We start from the raw sequence: 25,919 nt of genomic DNA, 5'->3' as shown, positions 1-25,919 counted from the left end.
CCACAAAGCATGTCTCATGCTGCTTTGGACAAAGGACTGCTTACATGCTGAGCACCAGAAGCAAACAGAAATGTGTGCCGACTCACCTGACCTCTGTATACTCCACAAACTGGAACCTGATAAATTCCACTTATCTGTGTCAAACCTCAGCTACACTGCCACTGAAAACACCAGTGCATGATACTGCACTGACAGCACTGCAAATTATTTACTATTCCCCAGAATCTGTCATGAGCCCCAAGAGTGGTTTCTCCATCAACTCTGCCCATTTTCATTTGGTAAACAGTGACATTTCCCCTGCTTTACAACTGAAGCTAAAATAGCATATTTCATTTAAGAACTTCCTGAACTTTATCAGAAACGTGTTTTATGCAGCAAGCACCAGCCCTGGGAACAAACTGAGGGTATGAATAGCTGTGAAGAACCTACACAGGACCAAAGAAAATTAGGCACTGAAACAATCATCTCCCCTTCAGGAGGAGATGATGCTTTGAGCAGATTACAAAATATCACAAATTGCAAAGCAACACATCCCCTTTAAAAAACAGATTTCCAAGAAAACAATTCAAACAGTATTAATTTTTGAGGTTTTTTTCCTTTTTTTTTCATTTTATTGAATGAAAGAAAACAAAATGGACAAACACAAGAAACAAGATCAGTGTTCCTCACATCTCATTTCTACAGTAGTCCTTCAGAGTCAACAGCTGCGAGCTCCTCCAAGCACAAAGGCCAAGAGAGACCACAGTGCCACAATACCAGAGATTCTAAGAGACAAGAATAATAAAATGATGTTAGGCTACTTATATGTACAGCTTTAATTTTTGTTTATTAAGAGCTTAGATTCTTTTTCAAACCATGTCAAGGCATGAGCATCACTGTCACCATCTCACAAGAGGGATGCACTTTGAATCCGGAATTCTCTCCCACTGCCAAGCTTTCAATTCAGCTGTAGAAAAAAATCCCACATCCATCCCACACCTGAGATTCTGCCTCCCTCTCACCAAGCTTATTAGAGGTTATGCTACAGCACTAAGCATTAAGATTACAACCTCCCTGCTGTGACAGCACATCCATAGTTTTGTGCTGTCCTCGGGGAAACATTCCTGGGTTAACCAAGAGCAAGATTAAAGTCCAGTAGCCCAGGAAAGCTCAGGAGCAGCCACCCAGCACCTGCTCCCGAGTGCCCTGCTCCTCCGAGGGCTGGCAGGAGGACACTGCAAACACCAGGCAAGCTGCTGCTGTGCCAGGGCTCGGACCTGAAGGAAATGCTTCCCCCACCCCCGCAACTCACTGCAGCAGGCAGTTCACGCTCGGCGAGTGCCTCCAGTGGCGATAGACGGAGACCTGCAGGTGAGGGTGGTGCCTGTAATCCCGCAGGACGTGCCTGACCCTGCAATGAAAGCACGCCTTGAGCCCAGCCCGCAGGCTGCTTACAGCACCCCACAGCTCAGGGCAGCGATTTCTATCCAAGAGCTGTCACAGCAGAGAGAGGGTGGGACAAAGGCCTGGAGAGGGAGAGAGGACTCAAAGTTAAGACTTTCTGATCACTTACTGCTTGTATTTATTGGAGAGCAGAATGAACTGGTTCTTTGAAAGCCGTCTGACATCAAAGCAACAACGAGCCTTAAACTCTTGGTAAATCTGTCCCTCGGTCAGCCCTGGCCAGCCTCGGACATGAACAACCAAGGCAGGGGGATGGCGGCAAGGAGAATCTTCCCCAGAAAAATTCTGGAAAATGTACAGTATTGAGACATACCTGAATTTGGAAATACTATAGAGCCACTATTATATAATCAGAAAATATGCAGAACATGATAAATAAATAACAGGTTGTACAGTACTGCTGTTGGTATAAGTTTTTTCTTTTTTGCCCCAAAATTCATCTAAATATTGTCATAAAAGCAAACGTCCGTCACGACTACCACAGAAAAACTACCTGAGAAACAGTAATGTAAACTGGCTAATGCCATCTTACAGAATAACAGCATAAATACATAGTGTAAAGCAGAAATTCAACTCATTGGCCATTTCAAAAGGTCCACTGCATCACTGGTACGATGACAATTTCTGCCAAGGTGGCCCCAGCACCAGTGGATTGCTCTCCTCTAAGGAAGCTATCAAGCAGGCTGCTGGCCTAGGCACCCCACACACAGGTCACAGACCTGCAATTCATACGCACAATGCTTGAAACACCACCTCGGATGAAATTCACTTTGTTCACGTGCTCGGCCAGCACGGCGAGGTACTGCGAGAAAGAAGGCTCAGCCTCCACCACACCACTGCATCAGAAAACAAAAGAGAACAAAGTTCTGTTTCTCCAGTACTGCACTGCTACACAGTTCAAGCTCTTCAACTAGTGACAGAATAGATATTTCAGATCTTAGTATCTTCCTACAGAAGTCAAAAAGCTGCAAGAAAAGGGAAGGGAACTTAACTGAAGGCACTGATTCACACAGATTTCAAAAATGGAAACTAATGGAAAATTATTTGACCCTTACCCAAGTGAACTGAACTTGAGAGAGCTTGTTCAAGAATAAAGAAGTCACAATGTCATTTCCCAACCTCTGAGCCATCACATGGCCCCTCATTTCATTTTTAAAATGTCAGCTTTGACATAAAACTTTGACATAAATACTACTTTCAGATTTATAAAATAAAAATCAAATTAGGACGTGACATTTCCAATAACACTTTCTTTTGTCCAAAAGGAAGACCAGTCTGAGAAACAAAAAGTCAGGGCAAACAGAAGACTGTTTTCCATAGGAAAAACATCCCTTGTAATGCAATTTTCAGTCAACACTTAAACATTACTCACTCTGTGGATCTGCACAGTAGCAAATGAGCTGACATCAGAAGAACTAGAGAAAGGAATAATGAGGTGGCATTAGAAGAAAGCTAGAGAAACACAGCTAAATACATAGAAAGCAAAAATGCATTGAAGTGCAGCTAAGTTACTAAGAGCAACAGACAGTATATAAACAAATATTTCTTAGCATCAAATAGATCTAGAGAGAAGGAAAAGATGGCCAAATCCCAACACAAACTCTGAAGGAGTTTTTAAGAAGCATTTTACCTGAACCACAGAGAAATGCATCATAGCCTGCCTCATGAGGAAATTTCTTCTCGGCTGTAAGGGTCCAACAAAATCAGGAAGAAGTAAACACATCTAGCACGCTGTGAAAACTACTACACTGCAGAATCCTAATTCATGAGATCCACTATTCTAAAGGTTCTTTTCCCCCTCCCCTCAACTCTGTTTCCTTCCTCGCCCTGAAAACTTGACACTCAGTAAAAAGGCTGTGCTTCTAGAATGCATTTTAAAACACCAAAAAAGAAGCAGCAGTTACATGAATACCTGAAAACCTTAGCAAGATGCATATTGAAAAAATTTAACTTTTATGAAAGTCTAAACCAAACTGTGTTGTCTGTGTTATTGGTGGTATGGGAACCATTTCAAACACAGGAGGCCCTGTGCTGCAGGACACGAGGCTGCCAGGAGAAGCCAGGAAACATCTGCCTCACAGCCAGTATCACACCATGGTCCTGGACCAGCCACCGAGCTCCTGCTACTTTGCCATCAGCTCCTTCTACCTTCCCTTCTAAGACAGCTGTTCCCCACCTCCCCTTGCCCCTTCACAGTCCAAGTCAGGTTCAGTTCAGCCCAACACAGTGTGAATGCTGTCTGTACCAGCAGCACGAGGCAAACCTGCCCTGCATTTCCCTCAGCAGCTACCAGGGACATGCAGAACTTGGCAGCCCAGGCTCTGGGTCTGGACAAAAATCCGTATCAGCAGCTCTGGGCAAATTCAGCAGACCCACTGGCATTCCTTCATCCTTTGTATGTGGTCACCCAGACAGTGCAACAAAGCTCTTTTGATCTATGTGACTCTGAAGATTTGCTTAAGAACATACCGTATCTTGAGCAGCCACTTGCAAGAGCTATAACAGGGCACGGTGGACCTTTGGGATTCAGGTTGCTGCTGAAGACAAGTGGATGTGTGATATTTTTGTCTTTTCTCAGTGTGTTAGAGAAAAGTTACTGTTCTCTAGTGACCTGTAGCTTCATTTCAGAAAAAAGCTACTGGAGACTTTAAAGTGAACTTTGGTAGGCCTCCAGGAAAAGGCTAAAATACTTACTGGAGTAATATCTACTCAAGTAAGTATTTTCAAAATACCAGTTTTTCTTCCTGAAAACTAACTCCTAAATCCTTTCTTAGTCCCTTCCCTCACTCAAAACTTGTAAGCAGCAATTTGTTCTAATTGCATACAAAAAAAAAAAAGTGAGCAGAGTTAAAACTGCAGGGAAAGAGGTTTACTAGATGGTTCTATTTGAACGGGGAACCCTGGGGGTTAAACAGATACCCCTGGAATGACAGAAATAAAACAAAGAACAATCAAGCAGAATACGCAGTCTGAAATTGCTAATAAACAAACCCTGAGAATCCCAGTACTGTTTTTAAAAAAAAATATTAATTTTGCATCTCCTTCATGGGACTAGGAGGTAATGGGAAACAGGCAAAATTTTCCTTTCCTTAGCAAAACTGACATGCAAAAAAATTAATTCACAAAAGAAGTATGAAGTAAGTCTCCTACCACATCATGACTATGCTCATGAGGTACAACATCTACTCATGTGCTCCATTTGAACATTGTCTTTAGTTGCTGCTTTGGGCTCACACAGCCCTCTCTTAGGACAGGCATTTGAAATTAGGATGTATTTTCACCAAGAACTGCATCTTACTCATTTCAGAACATGGCATAAGCAACATAATTCTCAAGCTGAGTGTACAGTTGTATGCAAACCAAACTTGTGACCAATGAAATAAGGGCAATTCAATGAGAGAAGTGACTCAGAACAAATAATTTACTACACAAATTCTTTATAAGAAAGATGTGCAAATCCTTTGCTCTTAAATTTAGAAAGACAAGGATCCAATTGAAAAGCATTTGAGAGGAGGGAAAGTATGAACATGGGAAGTGGCTGACTGTGAAATATCTTTCCAAAGAAGACACAGGGATTGCTGAAAACTCTATTGGCCACCACTTACCTGCACAAAACTGCATATGCCTCCACAAGACTAGATACTCGAGGACACAGACATTTCTATAAAGGAAGAATGTATTAGAAAACCAACCACGACAGACCTTATGGTGAGCTCAATTACTTACATTGCCAGTTTGTTAAATGAGATCTAAAATTAGAACTTCCCAAGGCAACACTGAGAACTGTTTGCAGTTCTGTTATCACAGGGCACTGAGGAAAAACATCCTCTCTCTTGAGTGAAACACAAGTTAAAACGTCAAACAAAAAAACCTGTGCATCTCACCTTCTGCATAGATTTTGTTACAGTCTTGGTGTCTATGATGACAGGAAACAGGTTGTGAATGTTCCTTTTAAACTCCTCATAGCTTTCTGAAAGCAAAGCACACGTGGAGAAAGGCATCAGGAAACTAAGGAAAATCCCATGCAACCATAAAGTAATAGGAAAGAGAAGTGGCAGCAGGCAATGATGCTCTCTCCACCATTTAGAACTCAGAAGAGGCAACCAGCCCTGCTGCTGGCTAAGCCCTGCAGGTGTCTGTGGTGGCAAACTGCCACTGCACGTCCTGTTCCACCCCCAGTGCAAAGGCAGCAGCCTGGGACAGCAGCTCCGCACAGCAGTACCTGGGAGGGGCCTGTAGAACTTGTCGTGGAGGTGCATCAGGTCCATAAGCATGTTGTGTCCCACCAGGGGCTATGGGAGGAATATAAACATAACAGCCCATTGGAGCACATTTCTGAAGAGAGCTCAGAGGTAAACACAGGCACACTCAACAGCTGTAACCCTTTCCTCCAGCACACAACATCCACACACACTCACACAGGAGTCATTCAGGCAGCAAGGCTCACTGGAGAACTACTGCCTTCAAGAAATCAGACTTGTGGACCCTCTGAGAAGCTATTGTCTCAGCAGCATTCTATTTTCAGTGGAGCTAAGTGGATTCAGGCTTCAGCTGAACAAGGTTCCAGCCATCAGATTTATATGCCCACTTGCAAGGGCAGGGATGGTCTTTGCTGCACATCACCCATAGTCCTCTAAAGCTGAAATTCATCTGATAAGCTGCATACAGAACGCAAGAATTTCCACACAAAGTCAGACCAATGGTCCACAAGGTCCAATAAACTCCTCTGACGCATGCTGAAAAGCACAGCTTGCCCAAAAGGCAATAATCTGCTCATCTTTCTTTGATGGTGACTCAAATTGTAACACAAAGGTGTTTAATATTGCGTTTAACACAGCAAAATTTAAAAAAAGATAAAAATGAGAGCAGGGTTAAGGCATTTTACCTTCTTGACTTTAACAAGTATTTGGAAGAGGTTGGTGAAGCCCCGGGCAGACAGGAGAATGAGCTTTTTCTGACAGCGGTCGTATGAAGAGTTCTCCAGAAGCTGACGATGCTCTGGACTCACTTTTTTCACCATTACCTGAAAAGAACAGTCACTGAGTATTTCAGCCTCCCATGTTAGTTGTATGTACATTGCTTACTGGGGGTCAGTAATGCTGAGGTCAAGTTCAGCTTCAAGGCACTGAAGGATTGAAAAACTGCATCCCCTGGGACCTTGGGACTGTCTCACTTCCATATGGAGATCAGTGCTCCAGTAACTAAACAGGCCTGCTCAAAGTGAGTCTTAATTGTGCTTCTCTACCCAAGAGGACAATTCCTACCAAAGGGCTTTTCTGAGCACAAATTAACCTAATTCAATTTAACTTGATGGTAAGTTCATATGTAAGTTGATACGGTAAGTTCATAGTACCAAAATCCCAGAAACAAACAGCAATCATACAAGCAGAGTTGCCAAAGGCAATTCTTCAGATAAGAAGGCTGGGTAAATCTGACATTCTGGAGGCATTGGTTATCAGACCAAAGCAGGACTAATGCAAAAAAAGATTTCTGTAAGCTAATTCTAAGCAACTGACTGATATCATACCCATAACCCATAGTTTGAGAAGTCTACAACCATAGTTTTAGTACAGAAAATATTGTACTGAATGTAAAATTGCAGTAACGAATAGCAAAACAGCAAATCGCAGAGTAAAAGTCTTCAAAGCAACTTCATGGCAGGAGTCAGCAAAGGAAAACCACAGAAAATGCTAAAACTGTATATTCTTGTGGAAGTATTGAAGGAGAGACTTTAAGTCTGAAGACACAGAGAGGTGCCTCCAGAATTGCTCCAGGAACAAGCACTTCCATTTAAAAGGATTTTGGGGTTACAGGACAAACAGAAACCAGAGTTGCTCAGTTTTCTGTGTCCCTTTTTTTAAGATCTCACAATCGACGTTTCCTTTCTCATTGCCTTCTTCTGCTCCTTGACCCTATCATTAAAAGTACAAGCAACATTTCAGAATCCCTGCAAGAATACCAGTCCTATCTGCCCAGAGAGAAATCCTCTTTTCAAAAGGTCCACATTTCCATCTCACCTTCTTGTCTCCAAGAGGCTCTGTCCAAACATTTTCAAGAGCCTGCCTCAGAACCAGCTGAACTTCAATCACATGATAGCCTATGACACACAAAAAAAATGTCAGTACAAGCTCCAGAGGTGCAGACAAGCCCATTAAGGAAAACACACCATTCCTCTAGACAGACGGACTGACATGTCTCTCCCAAACATATAGAAAATATTCCTCAACATATGATCCTGGTACATTACCACACACAATGACTGAAAGAAAACAAAACAAACAAAAAACATAGACACACACACATACAAAACCCCCAAAAAAACAACAACCACCACAAACCCACAGAAATAAACAAAACACAAAAAAAACCCCAAAAATCACAGTGAAAATTTTAGGCAAATGAGTTTTTGTAAGGACACAGATGAAAGGAAAAGACTAACTGAAGAGGAAGGCTACTACTCTGAAAGAGACGCTGTCTGGTTTGGGACAGTTTCAGAGCAACAGGCCCAGAAGCCAAGCACACAAAGGGTAGCAATGCATTTTCCCCCACAGCTGACAAGGAACTAACCCAGTCCTCTTCTGAACAGCACTAAAAGAGACACCTGAATCAGTCTTCTTGCTTACTTAAACAAATGTCTTTCTTATCACAGGTGCTCACCAGCGCCAGACTATTAAAATATCAGTATTATATCTAGCTGACAAAGCAGATAAAAAGCACAGCACAGTCTCCATCCCTCCTATTGCATACTCTCCAAAGAAAACTCAACAGACATAGCCTTGAATACTCTCTTCTTCCTAACCTTTTCTATATGACCTAGAAGATGAAGTTTTGGGTTCTGTGAGTAAACCTACAAATTATTCCCTGCAAATTTTCCCTGTTCTTCAAGTCAGCACAGAAGTTCCTCAGCTCTGCTACAGTGCTCCCACAACCTAAGTGACCTGTTTATTCCCACTGGCATATATGTATCTCTAGGGGGCTCCCGGTTGCTCCAACGAGAGGGACTCAACTCTGAAAGGAGAGGAGGAAAATAAACAAAAACCCAAATCACCCAGGATTTAAAGCATGTAAAACGTTATCCTGATTCAGAGTGACTACTAATTCTCCAGCTGCTGCTCAGAAGAAGCACAAAATGGAAGTTAATTACAACAAAGCATGCTCCAAGCATCCAGACATCCACTTCTGCTTCAGAAAGACCCACTACCCCAGCAGAGCAGAGCAGAAGAGCCCAGAGATGAATTCCTGACAGGAGGTGAAGCATAAACTGTGGTAAAGAGTTGTAAAGGCAGGATGGGCACTGGTGCTTTCCCTCTCAATAAAGCAATTTAACAGAAGAAAGGACAGCTATAGCCCCAGAGGTTCACAAGAAATGATGAAGCCACTCAGAGCCCACAGGCACCTAAGACAGGCACTGTTTCATACCACTCAGATCCTGCAGAACCATAGTATCCTCTTCCTTTGCTGCACCTATCCAAGTGGTCACTTCATCGATAGCTTTCTTCAGGACATCCCTGTCTGCATTACTGGTGCTGAATGAGGGCAAAGAGGCAGGGTGAGAAAAGCTCTTTACAGGTGAAGCCTTGTGCCTTGCTGCAGGAATGCAAAAGCTTCATCTCCCAACATGCACCCAATTCTCCACATAACATCCTGTGATCTCAATCTTCCTTCAGACACCATGGCACCTGGAACAGCTGGCAGCGAGCTGTTCAGCCCAACAGGTTTCAGTATTCCTGCAAAATGTGATCTGTGTGAAGCTGAGCCATGGGCACAGTATGAGGAGAAGTGCTCACCTGCAGACTTTCCAGGTACCTGCTAAGAGGTGCTGCCTAAGGATCTTCTCCTGTACCTCATTCATGTACGGGATTCCATCTTTGAGGAACTGAGGGGAGAGAAAATGCCAGCTTGGTTACATTCCCCTGGATTGTCTCACAGCACATTAGAGAATTAGCAGATTAGTCAGGACAAACAAACTGTAGCCAATCCAACAGGTATGGAGGAAAGAAAAGGATATTTGTCAACTGTAATCAGTTTTTTTTGCTCTTCTTTTCCTTTAATAAGATGGTTCCTGCCCAGAATTGCAAAACAGCACTCTTATGGGATGACAGAGTCTGAATTTTATGGGAATTGTGGCAATATATAATATGCTGTAAATTGATACTTCTGCACCTTCATGGATAGTAAAGACACCCACCAGGGTTTGTTTAGCAAATCCGTAACTCACCAAATATAAGGTTCTGGGAGGTTTTTTTGAGGCAGGAGAATCTGTCTGATGCTGCCAAGGATGTGGTTATTGCCTTTACATTAGCTCAGAAAAAATAGCACTCACTACCCCTGTTGGTAACGAACTGCATGATGCATTCATACTTTAGGAAGACGCTATTTACCCCAAAAATGTTAACATTTAGGGATACTAATCTGATTTCTTCTGCAGTTGCACAGATTTCCTCTGTTCTGCATTTCTAGCAGAGATTACATACCTTGTTGTAGTCAAAGCCATAATGAGACAGGAATTGAATACTAGATGCAGAGAGGGTGAATTCCACATCCTTTATTCCCAGTGTTGAGGGAAAGAGAAAAAAGTTGTATGAATGCACCACATACCTAAAATGAAAAGAAAAATATCTCTAGAAGATAATTACAAGAACTAACTCTGCCCAAAGAGAATTATGTGTAAAATTTTATCTGCACTATCCTCATTGTAACAGAAAACTGCTTTTTGACTTACTTGTTTGAATTTTCTTTTGAGAATATTGCCAGCCCTGCAAGAAAGAAACCTCTGTTGAGATGGCAGCATTTAGCTGGATGTCTACTGACAGCCTGCAAATGAGATGAGGAATGTGGAGAACCCCTCAAGAAATACATGCTTTCCATTCAGGAATGTCACTGTGCCAATCCTAGCAGCATCTGCCAGGCCACTCCCTGGATTCCTGAGAGCTGAACAGGACAAGCTTTCACTGCTATGTGGGAAAATGAGTCCAATCTGAATTAAACAACAGAGAGACTGAGCAATGGCAAGAGGTGAGATGGTGATGAGTCTCTGACTGTGTATACACAGATGAGTCTGTGAGACCAACTACACTACAATAGTGTTTGGAACAACCTGGGCACCACAGAGGACTGAAACATGGGTTTTACTTCTCAGGTTCTTTTTTCTTCTATTAGTCCCTAAAAGGCACATGAAGATCTTATATACTCCAAGACTTTCAACAATATTTCAAACTGTTTTCAAGCTTGCTTCATGACTCCTTACTGCCATGGTTCTTAACTGCCAATAGCTCTCCTCCACAGGCCTTTTCTCATGCTGATTTGTTATTTTAGGAATAACAGAAATAGCAGCCTTCATTTTCCTCATAGTCCCCTTACTCATAATGCACTGTATCAAATGACAGCTTTGAACAGGAGCTGCCGTCATATGCTTCTTGCTTGCATCCTCTGATTCAAAAGCCTTGTATTTTTAACTGTGACCTTTAAATATGGTCAACTTTAGACCCGTAAAAACAATACAGCCCACCTAACTTTATTTATTAAAAAGCTGATCGTGTTAAACATCGGGGGGGGGGGGGCGGTGAGGGTAACCCAACAAGCAAACGTCTCTGGAATGAGTGAATTAAGGGCACAGCCAGCTGCAGGACGCACGTGTTAGCAAAAGGCCAGTTACCTGCACAACCTCGGGAGATCACTTTCCGTGTCAGAGCCGCACTTACCGAGCTGAACCAGAGTGAAGCGCTGAACGCTCTGCCTGGCCTTCCCGTACCGCTCCGCAGGGGAGTCAAACAGGCTGGGAACAAAACCAGAATTGGGGAGGGGGCACACAAGAAGGGTTGCTATGCACAGGTTGTTCTCACAGGGCTAGAGCAACAAGTCTCCCTCACATTTCAAGTCCAAGAGCTTTACCTGGGTTCGTTGTTTTGTAGGGAAGTTGAATGCAAACCAGTAAACTCCACATCAAGGGCTGTTCAAGTGGAAAGAACACAAGAAAATCTGAATTCGACACACCACCAGGACGGGAGTCTCTCACACATTTCTCTTCACCGTAACCTTTGTCAAACCTCGGGAAGCAGGCTCAAGAGAAAAAGCTGTGGGGCTCACACCTCCAGCTGCCTCATTCCTGGGGCAGGATGAGGCAGGGATACCTCCCGCACGCCCCTCAGGAGGGGCCTGGTCACCCTGTGCTGTGTCCGTGGCCCCAGCCCGAACCCCAACACCCCTGGCCCCCAGCCGGCCGAGCCGAGGCCAGCACCGCGGTTGGGGCTCCCTTTCCCCGTTTGAATCCCCGCGCCTCAGCGCTCGCAGTTCTGGGCAGCAGCGCCATTATCGGCTGCCATACCCCTCAGTGCCCGGGCCCCCACGTCGGGCATGGGCCCTGGGGGGCCGAGGGCAGCACTGGGGGCCAGACGAGACGCCCCCGACGCTCACCCACGAATGCGGCGCGGAGGATGCGGCGCCGGAGGCGCGGCAGGTGCTGGGCAAAGCCCTCGGCGCCCACCTCCATCGCCGCCCTCCCGCAGCCCGGCCCGGCCGGCGCGCCTGCGTACCCGCCGCTGCCCCGCGGGGCAGGCCCGATCCGCGCCAGGGGATGGGAAAGGCAGCGCCGCGGGAGTTTCCAGCGGGACCCGAGCGCTGGGAACGAGAGACTGGGAGGTTTAGGCTGGAAATTGGAGAGGCGGCGAAGGCGCCCGGCACAGCCCCCGCTCACAGGGAGCGCAGGGGCAGCTCCCACTGCGCGCCTGCTGGAAATACAGATCGCTCAGGGGCTGTCGCTATCTGCTATTATTACGAACCGACAACTTGGTAAAAATCCAGTAAAACAGTGGTTTTTTTCACTATGTCTGAGGATTTAATAAAGATGCCAGAAGCGGGCCGGGCTCACCTCGCACGTTGCTGAATGCCGGCACAGACCCTGGGCATTCCCTTCTCCTGCCCCAGAGCGCGCACACACGAGACAGCAGGCACAGCGCCGGGACACAGGCACAGGAGTGGCACTGACCAGGCTGGCCGCCCTGAACTTGCCCGTCAGAGGGTTCCAACACATTTTCTGTGGGGATTTCACAGCCTGGTCGTGGTTGGGAGCTCTGCCGAGCCATCAGGCAGAGATGCTGACAGCACCAGCCTGTGCCAAGCAGCAGACAGTCACACAAGGGGTGAAAGGGGCTTCTTATTCCCTATAGCATGAATTTCTGCAGCTTGCCTTCTAGACCTATCCATGTGGTTAAGCAGTTAGAACCTCAGGATTGCAAGAAAGGCGCAAAGATGAGTTGGGGGAGTTTAATATTTTCATTAAGACTTTGCGCATCTTTATCACTTTATCACAGTTCTAAACATTAATGTAATGTCTACACTTTGCTAGGTTAGACTGGCAGTATACAGGGATCAAATATCAAAGCATTTCCAGAGTTCAGGCTGGAACAAACAAAATCAAATATCAAAAATAAAAAAATATTTTTAAAACATTGAATTATTAATAAATTTTGTCAAGCTGAATTATGGTAAGTTTATTCTACCATTAAAGGTGTAGATCATTTTAGAATAAAGAATATGACACACTCCTACCCATTTGAAAATATTTTATTATAAGATGACACATTCCAACTTTTTCCAGCTCTGGACTTTCCCTTTGCCAGTACAGAAACCCAAAGAAGTGATCCTTGTTCCTCAGAAAGTCTTCCCAACAATCTCCATTTTACCGGTAGATTCTTCTTGGTTCATGCAGAACAACACCACCCTCCTTCACAGCTTTCTCAAATTCCTGGATCTTGTTTAAAAGATAGACACAAATAAATACAAAAGAAAGCCAGCAGGACTTAAATATCAGTGGGAACATGTTATAAGGAGGGGCAGAGGTTAACAGCCTCATGGAAGCATAATATCAGGAACTGCACCTTGTCAAAGCCCTTCTGAGTGTTGCAAGGAAGGACTGTCAAGCTACGTAAGAAAATTGAAGGTGAAGGGAAGTAAAATGAATGCCTAAAAAGGAAAGAAGGGCCAAAGGAATAAGTAGATGGGTACTTGCCGAGTCACAGCGGTGTTCCCAGGGGATAATGGCTTTGAAGTTCACAAAGTTGATTCCTGCTTCCAAACAGCGCTGTGCTATGACACGGCCAAGGTTTCTGCATGCAGCTACTCCCTTGGGACTGTACAAGTGTCTCTTTATGGCCCACTCTCGGGTAGAGGCAGATACCACAACATCCCCGTTGGAGCGCTCGACAAAGGCTTCTACGTAATGCTGCGTCCGCTCTAGCCGTAATCTGAGGGCAGGAAAGAAGTAAAAGAGGATTATAATGTCTTTCCAGAGAACAGGGTCAACTGCTTAAATTACTCTCTTTATGAAATAAAATTGAGTGGATTAATATATTACATTATATTACAAGTTTTGCCTAGTAAGACACAAAATAGAACGCATGTTGGGAGGAAAGGGTTAAAAGCGGAAGAATATCAAGGAGGATTCTCTCAAGTGACCTTGCAGCTGGGAATGCCAAGTCCTGGAGAATAACATTGTGGGAAACCCCACATATTATGCCTACTGCTGTTTATCCTCTGACTGTTTTGAGAAGTAGAATCTCTGTGTGGAGGTAACAGAGGTGTTCGAAGAGCCTTGGAGGCTCTCTCATGGACATGTTTGAGCTCCCTCTTTTGACAGACAGACCATCAAAGCTCAGAGATCATAAAAAGCACAGGAGAGACCACAGCATGATGGCAAACCTAAATGCCCCTAATAAATGGGTGCCAACAGCAGGCTCACCACCTGCACAGACTAGGCCTAACAGTGCCTGCATTCCTGCCTGTGTCTCTACCTGGGTGTTGCTTTGGGCTCCTTCAGTTAGCAAGGTAATGAAATTAAGTGCATTGTTTGCATTTCAGCCATAGTTTTGTGGTCATTCCAGCAGCCTGCCTGTGTTGACTCACACAACTCCTACTGGTAGCTCAGAAGAGTGAAATTCCAAGAGCAACTTCTCATCAGTTACTCAGGGCACAGTCCTATGTTGCCTCAGAGCAGCACCCACTCCAAACCAAGCACTGTACACATGTACAGTGTGGAACAGATATACATGAGGGGAACCGCTCCAACAGAAATGGAACTTTGGGGTCACTATTCAGTCCCTTAAAAGCTTGAGCTGACACAGCAGGTGTTGAGATCTGACACAGCAACTTGTTGAGATCTGCAAGTGGTCAGAAAGTACCCCATAAGCATCCACACAGAACAGCAGAATATTTATTAGGAGCAACTATTTCTTATTGCACTGAGATAGTATCGGCTTTCCTGGTATGAACAAACTGGATGGGGTTCTCCTCACAAGGACAAAATAAAGACTTTGAAATGCCAGCTTAAAATGAACTTATTTTCCAGAGGACAAGTAAATTAAAACAAAACAAAACCTACAAATTTAAAACAACCCTAAACAGACTATTGTGGCGCCTCAAATAAAACCATGAAGCATGGTAAGCACAGGAGCGAGAGAATGCAGTATAAAAGCTGTTGCTTAAGCAACATTACTGTTGCTTTAACAATAGATGGAAAAATCTTGACTACATATGCTTTCACGTGCTAGTAGTCCACTCTTCTCTGAACATAGAGGATGCCCGCTGATTAACACTAATGTGCTAACTGATTCAGCAACCCAAAATATATATTTTGTATGTAGGTTTCTGGGGTTTGTTTTGTTGTTTCTGAGGGTTTTTTTTCTTTCAGAGTCTTAATTTCTGGCTTAACTTAATTGACTCACCTGTGCCAGAACTCACGCTTTGGCCATGTTGTCTTCCAGCCCCGCTCCTTCCTAGCCAGGGCCATCTGCTCTAAGTTCCGAGGATTTCTGTTGGTGAAGTTTGGGGCAACAATCTCATTTTCACTTGTGTCCACTTCAGTCTCAGTTTTGAGACTGGCTGTAGTTGATGCAAAACGAAAACCTGGGGGGAGAGAGCAGATACAAAACCACCAAAGATTAAAAAAACATGCAGTGCAGACAACAGAATGGATACAGTACAGAATGACATAGCTTACAGAAGTCAGCAGGGTAGAATCATCTTGCTTTTATTTTTTAAGCAGTTAAAATTGAATGACAAGACCTCACCTGTTTCCACAATTTATGAGGTGAACTGCAAGTATACTAACGCCGTTTCTAAACTCGTATATAAAATACAAACTCACGCGTGACTAGGAAATCGTTAGGTCCAAAGCTTTACAAAACGCTGAAAGCGAAGTACACAAGAAACCAGAGGCAGAGCTACCAAACAACAAGCTATAAACCCTTCATCCTTGACACCGGAGCACCAAGACACCCGGCCGCCGGATGGCCCCGGGAGCGCGGAGGCGGCGGAGCCGCAGCCCGGAAAGGCCGGCACGGCGAACCCTGGGCTTACCCGCTGCACGGAGCCCGCCGGCAGCCTGCAGCAGGCGGCTGCTCAGCGCCATGGGGAGCCGGAGCCGCCACAGCCCCGGGCGGTAGCACTCCCGCGCCTCCGCTCAGGGACACCCGGGCGCCGCCATGCGCGAGGGGCGGCGCTTCCCGCGGAAGCGGCCGCGGGAATTCCGCCCGCTGCCGGCCCAGGGTCAGGCGGAAGCGCCGCGCGACGGGCCGGGGCCGCCCCGCCGGCTGAGCCGCCCCAGTTCCCCGGGGAGGGGCGGCTGTGTGCTACTCGCGTCGCGTAAAACAGAGCTAAAAACACTGCACCGACTCGGGCGATCATCTTTTAACTCTTCTCCGCGGAAAAAGGGCTTTAGGGAATGCCGGCCTCCGGGTCGGCTTTTCCTGGAACGGGTGTAAGGAAGAGGGACCAAGGCGCGGAAAGGAAAGGGTAAAGAGTGAGTAAAGAGCAACAATAGGTGTTTTGGGAGCTACCATCATCCTGTTTTAGGCTTCTTTGCAACTGCTCGTGCGGCACACAGGTACAGCAGAGCTTCTTTGCCTTCCCCAAGCATCCTCCTGCAAGCATGACCGCGCAGGAGCCTTACTTTGGAGCTGTATTTAAGTGCTGTAGTCCTGAAAATGCTTTTAATGAGCCATCTAAGAGCAAATTGTATTGAAAGGAGGATGAAGGCCTGGAGATTCCCCTGGCACCAGCTGGCAGGGGAACTCGACACTGCCGTAGGAGCCAGGTACAACTCTGGCAGTGGAGGTCGCTGCTGGCCACACAAGGTACTTGCTTGTCAAAATACCAGAAGCCTGTTCACATCATGCCCTATGAATGCTCATCCTGAGCCTTGCAGGTTCCCCATCTCCCCACCACTCCCTGAGGCTTTCCTTCAGACTGTAGCAAGTTTTCCTCCTATCCTACAAGCATCACCACTTAACCTGGCCATTGAAAAGTGGTAGGATAACGGGAACAATTACAGCTCAGAGACCTTCAAACCATACAATGGTGCCATTATCAAGTGCAATCGCAATCATGAGTTAGGGTAATTCTTATTAAAAGTGTTCCGCTTAAAGTATCAGCTTGAATCTCAGTTTCTCCAGGAAACAGGTCTTCAGCTTCTTCATCTTTTGCCATCTCAGAACCCAAGACTGGTCTCGGAATTTGCAGCCTTCCCCGCCTTCCCCACCTTCCCCCCAGGACTCGGGGTACAATCCCGAGCAACGAGTAACGTGTTTGAGAAGGGCAGTTATGGCCCCGCATGCCGAAGTCCCGACTTTGGGAAGCTGGCTCTGTCCCAGCGCAGAGCAGCGGGCGCCATTCCCGCACCCCTCCCTTGCCCCACCAGCAGCAGCACTCTCCGCGCCTGCGCGCCCCGGCCCGCGACACATTCTAGAAGCTCGTGGAAGCGCCCCGGCCCCGCCCCGTCTCGCGGCTTCTTTGTTCAGCGGCGCCCGCCAATCGCGGCTCGAGGCCGGGCGGCGCCGCGCCCCGGGATTGGGCAGGCTCGGGCTGCGGCCCCGCCCCCCGCGGGGCGGGCCCCGCCCCACCGCCCCACCGCCCCCGCGCGCGGCGGGGCGCGTTCCCAGCGTGCCTCGCGCCGCCCCGGCCATCCCGCCTCTCCGCGCCCTCCCGTCCCTTCCCTGAGCGTGTGGCGCCGCGCCCGGACGGCAAGATGTCCGCGATGGAGGGGCCCCTGGCCGTGTTCGGCGAGCGGACCAGCGGCGACACGGTCCGCACGCAAAACGGTAAGGGCGGCGCGCCCCGGCGAGGGCCGGGGGAGCGGGCGGGGGGAAAGGGAGGGGCAGCAAGGAGCGAACATGGCGCGGCCATGGTCACCCCTGCCATGTGCTCACCCGCCCCGCTCTGCCGTCCCGGGCCGCTGCTGCCTGCAGGGAGGGAGCAAAGGGAGGACGAGAATGGAGGGAGGCAGGCGGCAGAGGAGCGCACGCCATCCCGCGCCGCTTCCAGGAGTCTGGGTGGCGGCCCCGCGTCCCCCTCCCTCCCTCCCTCGTCCCTTGAAGCAGCGAACACCGGGCCAGGGCGGCTGCGGCTGCTGCACGGAGGCCGCTCTGCCCCGTCCCAGCCGCGGAGGGCCTGAGCCTGTAAGGCCTGCGGGGAATTCTGCAGGGGAAGGGGCAGCTAGGGAGGGTCCCTGCCGCCTAGAACAGGAAATGAATATCCTGATTTGGAAAGTGGGGACCACCCTCTGAATGCGTGTCTGTGATTGCGCTTCTCAGACACATTACCCATTGCTCAGGATTGAACCCCGAGTCCTGGGGGAAGGCTGCAAATTCCGAGACCGATCTCAGATTCTCAGTAGACAAAAGACAAAGGAAGAAGCCAAAACTTGCTTCCCGGTCGAACTGAGATCCTTTCCTGTAGCTCTGATAGTACTTTAGGCAACTACTGAAAATATGCGAGCCTTGCTTTAATTCACGAGTGAGATTCCACGTGATAATGGCACCTTTGGTACAACACCTTTGGTTCTTTCTTCCAGAAAGCTGACATTAATCCGCCTAAGCAAAATAAATTGTTGTGTTGTTTTAAGGTTTCTTGAGTTATAACTGTTCCCATTTAACTACCACTTTTTCAATTTCCAGATTAAGTGGCTATGCTTGTGGGATAGAGAAAAACTTGCCATGGTCTGAAGGAAAAGGTTGATTGTATCTTTTTCCTATATGAAGATGGCAGAACAACCTTTAAACAAGTCAGTGTTTTAGAGGCTTTGTGTTGTTTTAGTAGTGACTGAAAAGTCACTTTTCGGTGACTTAGTTGCAGAAGTAAATGTTTTGTTTCAGTCACAGGCCTGATAAGGACCAGAGGATGTTTTACTGATTGATGTGTGGTGATGCCATGCCGTTGTTCTCTGTCTGCCCAGAACTGAGGACTAAGTGAGAGTGAAGTTTTGTTGTACAGCTTCCTGCAACCAAAAGCAGCAGTGCTACCAACCCTTCCTGATCTAACACCACTGCTCCTCTGACCTCAGTCCTGTCCTCCATCTTACCGAGACAGCAGAGAAACCATTCTTTTTCTGGTCAGTCAGCTTAGCTAGCTAAACCAGCCAGGAGGGAAGAGTGAGGTTTGGTGCAGATTGTATTTTTTTTAGTAGCAGCAAGCCTAGCAAAGTAAGGTGAGGCCTTAGGTTAGATAGGCTGAAATGTAATGCTAGATTAGATCACTTGTCAAATTCCTGATCTCTTGGTTCTTGGCACTGTTCCTTACAAACCTGAGAATCATCTTAAAACTGGGAAGATAAAACTTTTTTTTCTTTACTTCTTTCATGTGTTCAGTTACTGCTGCATCTGCTATTGCCAATATTGTGAAGAGTTCTCTTGGGCCAGTTGGTCTGGATAAGATGTTGGTGGATGATATTGGGGTAAGTAATGTAACTTTAGCAAGTGTCAGGAGGGCTTGTATTCCTGTGCAAAAGTGCTCCCACTTAGTGTGCTTTATGTGCCTAATGTGCATGTGCCTGTTTTTTCCTGAGAAGAGTAGGAGAACTGTGGTAAAATTGGCTATTGTGTGTTACATCATTTTAGTTTCATCTATTGTGGTAATGTATGTGTTACAGTTATTTAATTTCTGTAGATAAGTCTTTGTAACCACTTAAAATATGGATCAGATTGCAAAAAGACAGTTTCACCATTTAAGTCAGGTTTAACAGGTGCTGACATAATTCAAGTAATTCATAATAAACTTTTAAGCAGTATTTTGTATTTTGAAATATTTCAAGCAGTTGAAGAAAGTTTGTCATTTTCCAGGCTGATGTAATAAAATACTGTTGGAGGGAAGTCATTGCATGGCTGCTTATCCAGTATTTGCAAAATGTTTGATGAGTTTCTGTACCATAAGGCTTTTCTGATCAAAAAAAAAGGGCAGATTCTGCACTGGTAACATTTCTGTTGCTAGGATGGGACTCCACGTTAAAAAGAAGCGGGAAAGTTTTGTTACAAATAGTTATTTTATGGGTAATTGCAAAGAATAATTAATTTCATTCTGTATGAGCATTATGAAATGCAACAGTGAAAGTGTAATAGAAATATGCTTCATATGCACATTTGATTTCTGAAAATTAGGACGTGACCATTACTAATGATGGTGCAACCATTCTGAAACTGCTGGAAGTGGAACATCCTGCTGCAAAAGTCCTTTGTGAGCTGGCAGACCTGCAGGACAAAGAAGTTGGTGATGGGACCACCTCAGTGGTAGGTAGCAAGTTTAGATGCTAGTTTCTATATGCAAAGTGGTGCTCCAGAAGGGAATTCGCTCACTTCTGTTTCATTATTGATTTTTCCTATATTGGAGGTTGGTCATAGAGGTTGAATTTAGGTTTTTAATTTTTAACAACTGCAAGAAGTGAAGTATGAACAAGGATACTGAGTGTTGAAAACTTGCCTGAGACTTTAGCTACCCTGGTGGGGGTTGGAATTAGGTAACTCTCACCTCACATCAGAAACTGGTTTTAGTTCTGTGTTGCACAAGGTAGTTACTTTGCTTATGTGGAATGCACGTATTTAGTGTTTGTATTTCAAACAGGTAATTATTGCTGCAGAACTTCTCAAAAATGCAGATGAGCTGGTGAAACAGAAAATTCATCCTACCTCCATTATCGGTGGATACAGACTTGCCTGCAAGTAAGAATCTGATAGAGTTGAATTTCAGCATTTTGTGACTGCATTAATACAGACTTGTTGGTGCCAAGTGGAATATGGTGGTTTGTTGCAGGGGTTTTGGGTTTTTATGGGGGTGGTTCTTTACTAGTGTATTTGTCTTTATTTTACAGGGAAGCTGTTCGCTACATCAATGAAAATCTTGTTATTAACACAGATGAGTTGGGCAGGGAGTGCCTAATTAATGCTGCTAAAACATCAATGTCCTCGAAAATCATAGGAGTGTATCCTTTAAATTGATCAAGTGAGTGAAGTGGGAGTGGTTGATTAGGGAGCTTCAGTAGCTGGGCTAGAGTATCCTTGGCAGCAGGTTTTATGAACATGACACAGTATTGAAGCTGTTATGTTTATAACAGGCATTTTACAGTTATTGTGACCTGGCATAGGAAAGCATGTTCAAACTCTTCCCAATTTATTTAAATTTGGGTTGGCACATCATGATAGCTTTTAAAGGGTATTGTTTCCTAACAATTGCTTTGCTTGTTAGGGAGACCAGATAAAGAGTTGTGTGAATAGAAGAATGTGTTACAGAAGTACCTGGGAGTGAATCAGAGGAAAGAAAGTTGGATTTTACTCCATGAGCACAGAAAAACCTGCATTTTTAGCTTTTGTGCAGACTGAACATAGGATACATATTTTTCTTAAACAACAAAAGGTATGTAAAATGCAGGTTTCATACTAGTCTGTCATAATTTCCTACCAGTGTTTCAAATTTTAGAATTACTCTTTCTTTTAAGACAGTGGAAAGGAGAGCTAGCACTTACATGCCTTTCTGAAGCTCTTTTCTGGAAACGTAGTTTCAGCACTGTCAGTTATTTCTGTTCATGGTTTGTTTTGGGGTTTTTTTTTTCCCCTTAAGCATAATACTAATTTCCTGCTTCAGTTCTAACCTTAACAGCCTGTCAGTGATGGCGATTTCTTTGCTAACATGGTGGTGGATGCTGCCCTGGCAGTTAAATACACAGACCAGAAGGGTCAGGCTCGGTACCCCATCAACTCGGTCAATGTTCTGAAGGCCCACGGCCGCAGCCAGAAGGAGAGCATTCTCGTCAACGGCTATGCGCTCAACTGCGTGGTGGGCTCTCAGGGTAAGGACAGGCTTCCAGAAATCCTCCATCTCACCTCAGTCCTCTCCATCTTTCTGCATCGCTCTCCTTACTGGCTGTGCTCATTGCAAATCATGTGGGTTTTCAGTTCCAGCACAATTAAACAGGAATACAAAGTACTGCATTTCACCAGTGTTTCTTAGATTAGAGCCTGCCAGCTAGCAGTGATCCACAAAGTGTTGGTGTAGTTTCCCTGGATCAGTGTCAGCAAGGTAGCATTGTGGTCTGGTGGAACTTCAACGCTTCCCTTGTGGGGAGCCACTGCCAGGTTTGTGGGGAACTGTTCATTTAGCAGAGCTGTGCTGTGATTAGGTGACTTAGAGGATGTGGGACCAATAGGTCAGATTGTCATGGTCATGCACATTTTGGGGAACAGGGTATGTAAAAAGGTAACACAGGAAAGTCTCAATTGGCATTTTTCTGCAGTAGGGCAGAACTGGAGGTGGAGAAGCAAACAGTAGGAATCTGAAATGTGAAAATAATGCTAATTTTAATCTCTAATGCTGACTTGATGTTCTGTTAAATCAATTTGACAAACTTCTTCTTGCTTATTTTTCCTCATCAGGTATGACCAAGAGAATAGTTAATGCAAAGATTGCATGCCTTGACTTCAGCCTACAGAAAGCAAAAATGAAGCTTGGTGTTCAGGTTGTTATCTCAGACCCTGAGAAGCTGGACCAGATAAGGCAGAGGTGTGTGGAAGCTTGAATAACTGAGGCAGTGGGGTTTCACAGGCTTGATTTGGTCTCTTCAGTTGAGGTGGCTCAATCTAATTTTGGCTGAGTGCAAGAGGTAAAAAATGTTTTGAATGCTAACATTTCCCACCAATACCAAATAGTAATGTAAAAAGCCTTCACTTCTGGAGGCAGAACTAGTATTAAGTCAGTTTTCAAGAAATGCAAGTATGTTTGTGCAGTGGTCCATTCTTGCAGAGTTCTGCATTAAGGTTTCAGGAAGTTGGCTGACAAGATGTGATGGTATATTTTTTAATACCTTTTTATAACTTTGGCATTAATCTTTGCAGAGAGTCAGATATTACCAAAGAAAGAATCCAGAAGATTCTGGCCACCGGTGCCAATGTGATTCTCACCACGGGAGGTATTGATGATATGTGTCTGAAATACTTTGTTGATGCTGGAGCTATGGCAGTACGAAGAGTCGTCAAAAAGGACCTTAAGCGGATTGCTAAGGCATCAGGAGGTATGTCTATGTAAGAATAAATGGTTTATAAATTTATTCTTCAAAGTAGTAGCTGTTGTTAAGGTATTTCTTAACTCATTTTTTAAAATACAACTTCTTAACCTTCAAGGTCAGGATGAGTAAAGCTGAGCCACTTCTTTTTAGCTTTTAGCTTTTCCTGTTGCTTTTAAGTGATCTTTGTCAAAGTAGTAGTATTGTAAAACTTGATTGTTACTGTGGGAGGAGAAGAAGCTGCCTGGCACTGTGAAGACTGGCCTTTTGTGGAAATAGGAGCCATAATCTGTGTTTGTTTAGAAGTCTTTACTATGCTTGCATTCATAAGCCTCTGTTTAGACAGTTAAGTACATTGTTTAGATAGTTCAAGACGAATAAAGAACTCCAAAATCACTAAATCATACTTTTAAAAAAATCTGGTCCTGTACATATTTTCATCTGTCAGTTCTGAAATTTGGAAGAAAACTTTTTCATTGTGGTAAAGCATGGGAACTTGTACTGGCTGTGAAAAAAGAAGTGCTGTAAAAGTTGAACAAAAGGAGCAGTTTATCAGTGAGAAATACTGAATTGCTGCCTGAGAACTAGAAATGTTAAGAAAAATCTATTCAACACAGCTTTTATTTCTGCTTTTCTTTCTGTACACCTATTCAGGGAAGTGGGCAAAGGGTGATGTGCAGGAATTGAATGTTAACTTCACTTTTTTATTTGTTTGTTTGTTAAAGCAACCATATGTTCAACCCTTGCAAACCTTGAAGGTGAGGAGAGTTTTGAGGCATTAATGCTGGGACAGGCTGAGGAAGTGATTCAAGAGAGAATCTGTGATGATGAGCTGATTTTAATCAAGAAGTAAGGATCCTTTTAAAAATACTCCATTTTGTATATATTCTCTACTAAGTTTGAGATATAATTGCATTTATTTACTTGATGCTATCTGAGTGGTTGGAGTAGTTATACACATAGGAAAATAGTTATACAAAAACCCAGTGCAAATTAGAGGTGAAAGTATCAGTATTTAATATCTTTTGCTGGAGCTGGATAAGTTTTGTGAACTACAGTAAATGAGACAATCAGATTGCTAGGCAGTTTTTACTTAAATTTTTGTTAATAAACAAATATTTCTAAACTGGCTTCCCTTTAGAGATGGTAAAGGGAAATAGGTACCATCTGAGTAATTTCATTTGAATAAGGAGGTGTGAACTAAATCTTTCCATTTGTTGTGAAAGACAGTATTCACTTCTGCTGCTGTCACTGTTGTCAGGTACCTGAAGACTTAAATATCAATTCATTTAACAAGAACATAGTTTGGATAATAACTTTCCTGCTGCTTCAGTATCCCTTCTGGGTGTTCATGTTCCTGTGGTGTCATTTGAGCATGAATGACACTCTGCCCATGGCACTTGTGTGTCAGCTACATGTGACAGCCTTTTCTGTAACATTGGTAGTCGTTAATTTACTTGAGGGCTGTCCAAAAGGGATCTTTCTTACTATCTAAGTATGCTTTCCCCTCTTTGATGGGGAAACATCTTGTCATGTCACTGAGTCTTTCTTCAAAAGATTAAAATTCAAACTAGATCCATGCATGTTAAACATTAAAATGGTGACTAAGTTACAATGTATGTATCCTGCGAGGGGCATAACAATGTTAAGATTTTATTTTAAATGTTGAAATAATGAGGCTCAACTGAACTTAACTTTAGAAGAAAAAATTTACCAAGAAGAGTTTTAATCTAGGTTCCATCCAACACAGCTGACTTCTGATTCCTTTTCTTCTTAGTACAAAGGCTCGTACTTCAGCATCAATTATCTTGAGAGGAGCCAATGACTTCATGTGTGATGAAATGGAGCGATCTATACATGATGCTCTCTGTGTTGTCAAAAGGGTTTTGGAATCCAAATCTGTTGTCCCAGGTGGTGGTGCTGTAGAGGCAGCACTCTCAATATATCTTGAAAATTATGCAACCAGCATGGTAAGTCTTGCACAAAGGAGCAATGTTGTGTATGTGTTGGACTTGCACCATGAATCTCCAGGCATTTATTTTCATCTACTAGAAGTCATTTCTGTGGTTCATGAAAACATAATCACCTTACAGAATCTAAGATGGTTCTTTAAAATGGAGGATATTAGTTAATTCTTTCTCTCATAATTAGATTCCATGGGTTTTTTGACCCAAACACAGGTTCTGCATGTGAAAATCCCTGCCTATTAGTGCTGTTCTTGATTCTGGCTCTGTTTTTTCCTCTCTTGATGTAGTATCGGTTTAAAAACTTTTTTCCTCTTTCTAGGGATCACGTGAACAACTTGCAATAGCAGAATTTGCAAGATCCCTCTTAGTAATTCCAAATACATTGGCAGTAAATGCTGCTCAGGATGCCACAGATCTTGTTGCAAAGTTGAGAGCATTCCACAATGAGGCTCAAGTTAACCCAGATCGCAAAAATCTGAAATGGCAAGTATCTGTCTGGTAAAAGTGATGTGGGTTGGTGACCTACATGGAAAACTGTTCTCCCAGTTTACTGAACCATGATTTGCATAGTAAAAAAAATAAATGTATGTTATCAGTGAACTCCTTTTCCCCTGCCCTTCAGTTGTGTGTATGTATTGCTGTAATGAAGCAGTAGCTACCCAGCATATTCCCAGCTGTATTTCTGCTGTTTCTCCCTCTCCATCTGACAGCATTCCTTCTTTCCAGGATTGGTCTTGACTTGATCAATGGAAAACCTCGTGATAATAAGCAAGCTGGTGTCTTTGAACCAACCATGGTCAAAACTAAGAGCCTCAAGTTTGCAACAGAAGCTGCAATTACCATTCTTCGAATTGATGATCTTATTAAACTGCACCCTGAAACTAAAGAAGAGAAAGGAGGGTGCTATGAGGATGCAGTTCAGTCTGGAGCACTTGAAGAATAACTTAGGCTTTATTTATGTTTGTTTCACTTACACTTCCCACTCTTATAACTAAAATGTTAATAAAACAAGTGGTTGAATGTTGCTGCTATTTTCTTGTGAACAAACTTAATTTTTGAAAGGAAGCTTGGTCGTTGCAGTGAGAATTTAGGCTCTAGAGTGTGTTAACAACTAGTGTGCCTGCAGTAATCGCTGACCTCTTTGTCAAGTCAGTGCTTGAGTGCCTAAAAGTAATGGTGTAAGCTTACTTACATTT

The 25,919-nt window shown here is 44.4% G+C and overlaps 3 protein-coding genes and 1 non-coding gene across 5 annotated transcripts; 2 read left to right on the top strand and 2 right to left on the bottom strand.

Annotated features, from left to right (window-relative positions):
* Positions 1 to 613: 613 nt before the first annotated feature.
* Positions 614 to 11,939, bottom strand: PNLDC1 (PARN like ribonuclease domain containing exonuclease 1). 2 transcript variants are annotated; one of them, XM_054279777.1, is made up of 19 exons: positions 11,857 to 11,939; positions 11,335 to 11,392; positions 11,145 to 11,218; positions 10,166 to 10,199; positions 9,918 to 10,041; positions 9,231 to 9,319; positions 8,863 to 8,969; positions 7,461 to 7,540; positions 6,329 to 6,466; positions 5,666 to 5,735; positions 5,328 to 5,413; positions 5,049 to 5,104; positions 3,913 to 3,980; positions 3,074 to 3,127; positions 2,816 to 2,858; positions 2,180 to 2,279; positions 1,553 to 1,728; positions 1,292 to 1,390; positions 614 to 764 (listed from the first exon to the last, which is right to left on the bottom strand). In XM_054279777.1, the coding sequence occupies exons 1-19, from the start codon at positions 11,930 to 11,932 to the stop codon at positions 698 to 700; spliced, it is 1,599 nt and encodes a 532-aa protein (XP_054135752.1). In that variant the 5' UTR covers positions 11,933 to 11,939; the 3' UTR covers positions 614 to 697. The 2 variants fall into 2 exon arrangements, with proteins under 2 accessions (XP_054135752.1, XP_054135753.1); XM_054279778.1 differs by having other exon boundaries at positions 3,913 to 3,977.
* Positions 11,940 to 12,990: 1,051 nt separating this feature from the next.
* Positions 12,991 to 15,938, bottom strand: MRPL18 (mitochondrial ribosomal protein L18). The gene is made up of 4 exons (XM_054280197.1): positions 15,796 to 15,938; positions 15,162 to 15,342; positions 13,451 to 13,685; positions 12,991 to 13,192 (listed from the first exon to the last, which is right to left on the bottom strand). The coding sequence occupies exons 1-4, from the start codon at positions 15,845 to 15,847 to the stop codon at positions 13,121 to 13,123; spliced, it is 540 nt and encodes a 179-aa protein (XP_054136172.1). The 5' UTR covers positions 15,848 to 15,938; the 3' UTR covers positions 12,991 to 13,120.
* Positions 15,939 to 17,357: 1,419 nt separating this feature from the next.
* On the top strand, positions 17,358 to 25,754 carry TCP1 (t-complex 1). The gene is made up of 12 exons (XM_054279405.1): positions 17,358 to 17,534; positions 19,080 to 19,165; positions 19,866 to 19,994; positions 20,326 to 20,423; positions 20,573 to 20,683; positions 21,366 to 21,547; positions 22,131 to 22,257; positions 22,590 to 22,765; positions 23,482 to 23,605; positions 24,534 to 24,726; positions 25,043 to 25,206; positions 25,450 to 25,754. The coding sequence occupies exons 1-12, from the start codon at positions 17,462 to 17,464 to the stop codon at positions 25,664 to 25,666; spliced, it is 1,680 nt and encodes a 559-aa protein (XP_054135380.1). The 5' UTR covers positions 17,358 to 17,461; the 3' UTR covers positions 25,667 to 25,754.
* On the top strand, positions 18,356 to 18,491 carry LOC128939584 (small nucleolar RNA SNORA29). The gene has a single exon (XR_008483233.1). It is a non-coding gene; the product is annotated as a small nucleolar RNA SNORA29 (small nucleolar RNA).
* Positions 25,755 to 25,919: the final 165 nt, after the last annotated feature.

This window comes from Melozone crissalis, unplaced genomic scaffold (assembly GCF_028551555.1).
Source record: "Melozone crissalis strain CALT ecotype California unplaced genomic scaffold, PUWL_Pcris_2 ptg000027l_1, whole genome shotgun sequence".
NCBI lineage: Eukaryota > Metazoa > Chordata > Aves > Passeriformes > Passerellidae > Melozone > Melozone crissalis.
Note: the sequence above shows the minus strand (reverse complement) of the source record. Positions and strands in the feature narration are given on the sequence as shown.

Coding starts and splice junctions, on each gene's coding strand:
- PNLDC1 (XM_054279777.1), bottom strand. CDS start 11,932: ATGGAGGTGGGCGCCGAGGGCTTTGCCCAGCACCTGCCGCGCCTCCGG. Junction 9,320..9,917: donor ATGGCTTTGACTACAACAAG/GTATGTAATCTC, acceptor CTCTCCCCTCAG/TTCCTCAAAGATGGAATCCC. Junction 765..1,291: donor AGCGTGAACTGCCTGCTGCA/GTGAGTTGCGGG, acceptor CTTGTCTCTTAG/AATCTCTGGTATTGTGGCAC.
- MRPL18 (XM_054280197.1), bottom strand. CDS start 15,847: ATGGCGCTGAGCAGCCGCCTGCTGCAGGCTGCCGGCGGGCTCCGTGCA. Junction 15,343..15,795: donor CGGCGGGCTCCGTGCAGCGG/GTAAGCCCAGGG, acceptor CTCTCCCCCCAG/GTTTTCGTTTTGCATCAACT. Junction 13,193..13,450: donor GGGAACACCGCTGTGACTCG/GCAAGTACCCAT, acceptor CTTTTAAACAAG/ATCCAGGAATTTGAGAAAGC.
- TCP1 (XM_054279405.1), top strand. CDS start 17,462: ATGTCCGCGATGGAGGGGCCCCTGGCCGTGTTCGGCGAGCGGACCAGC. Junction 19,995..20,325: donor GTGATGGGACCACCTCAGTG/GTAGGTAGCAAG, acceptor TATTTCAAACAG/GTAATTATTGCTGCAGAACT. Junction 22,258..22,589: donor CTGGACCAGATAAGGCAGAG/GTGTGTGGAAGC, acceptor TAATCTTTGCAG/AGAGTCAGATATTACCAAAG.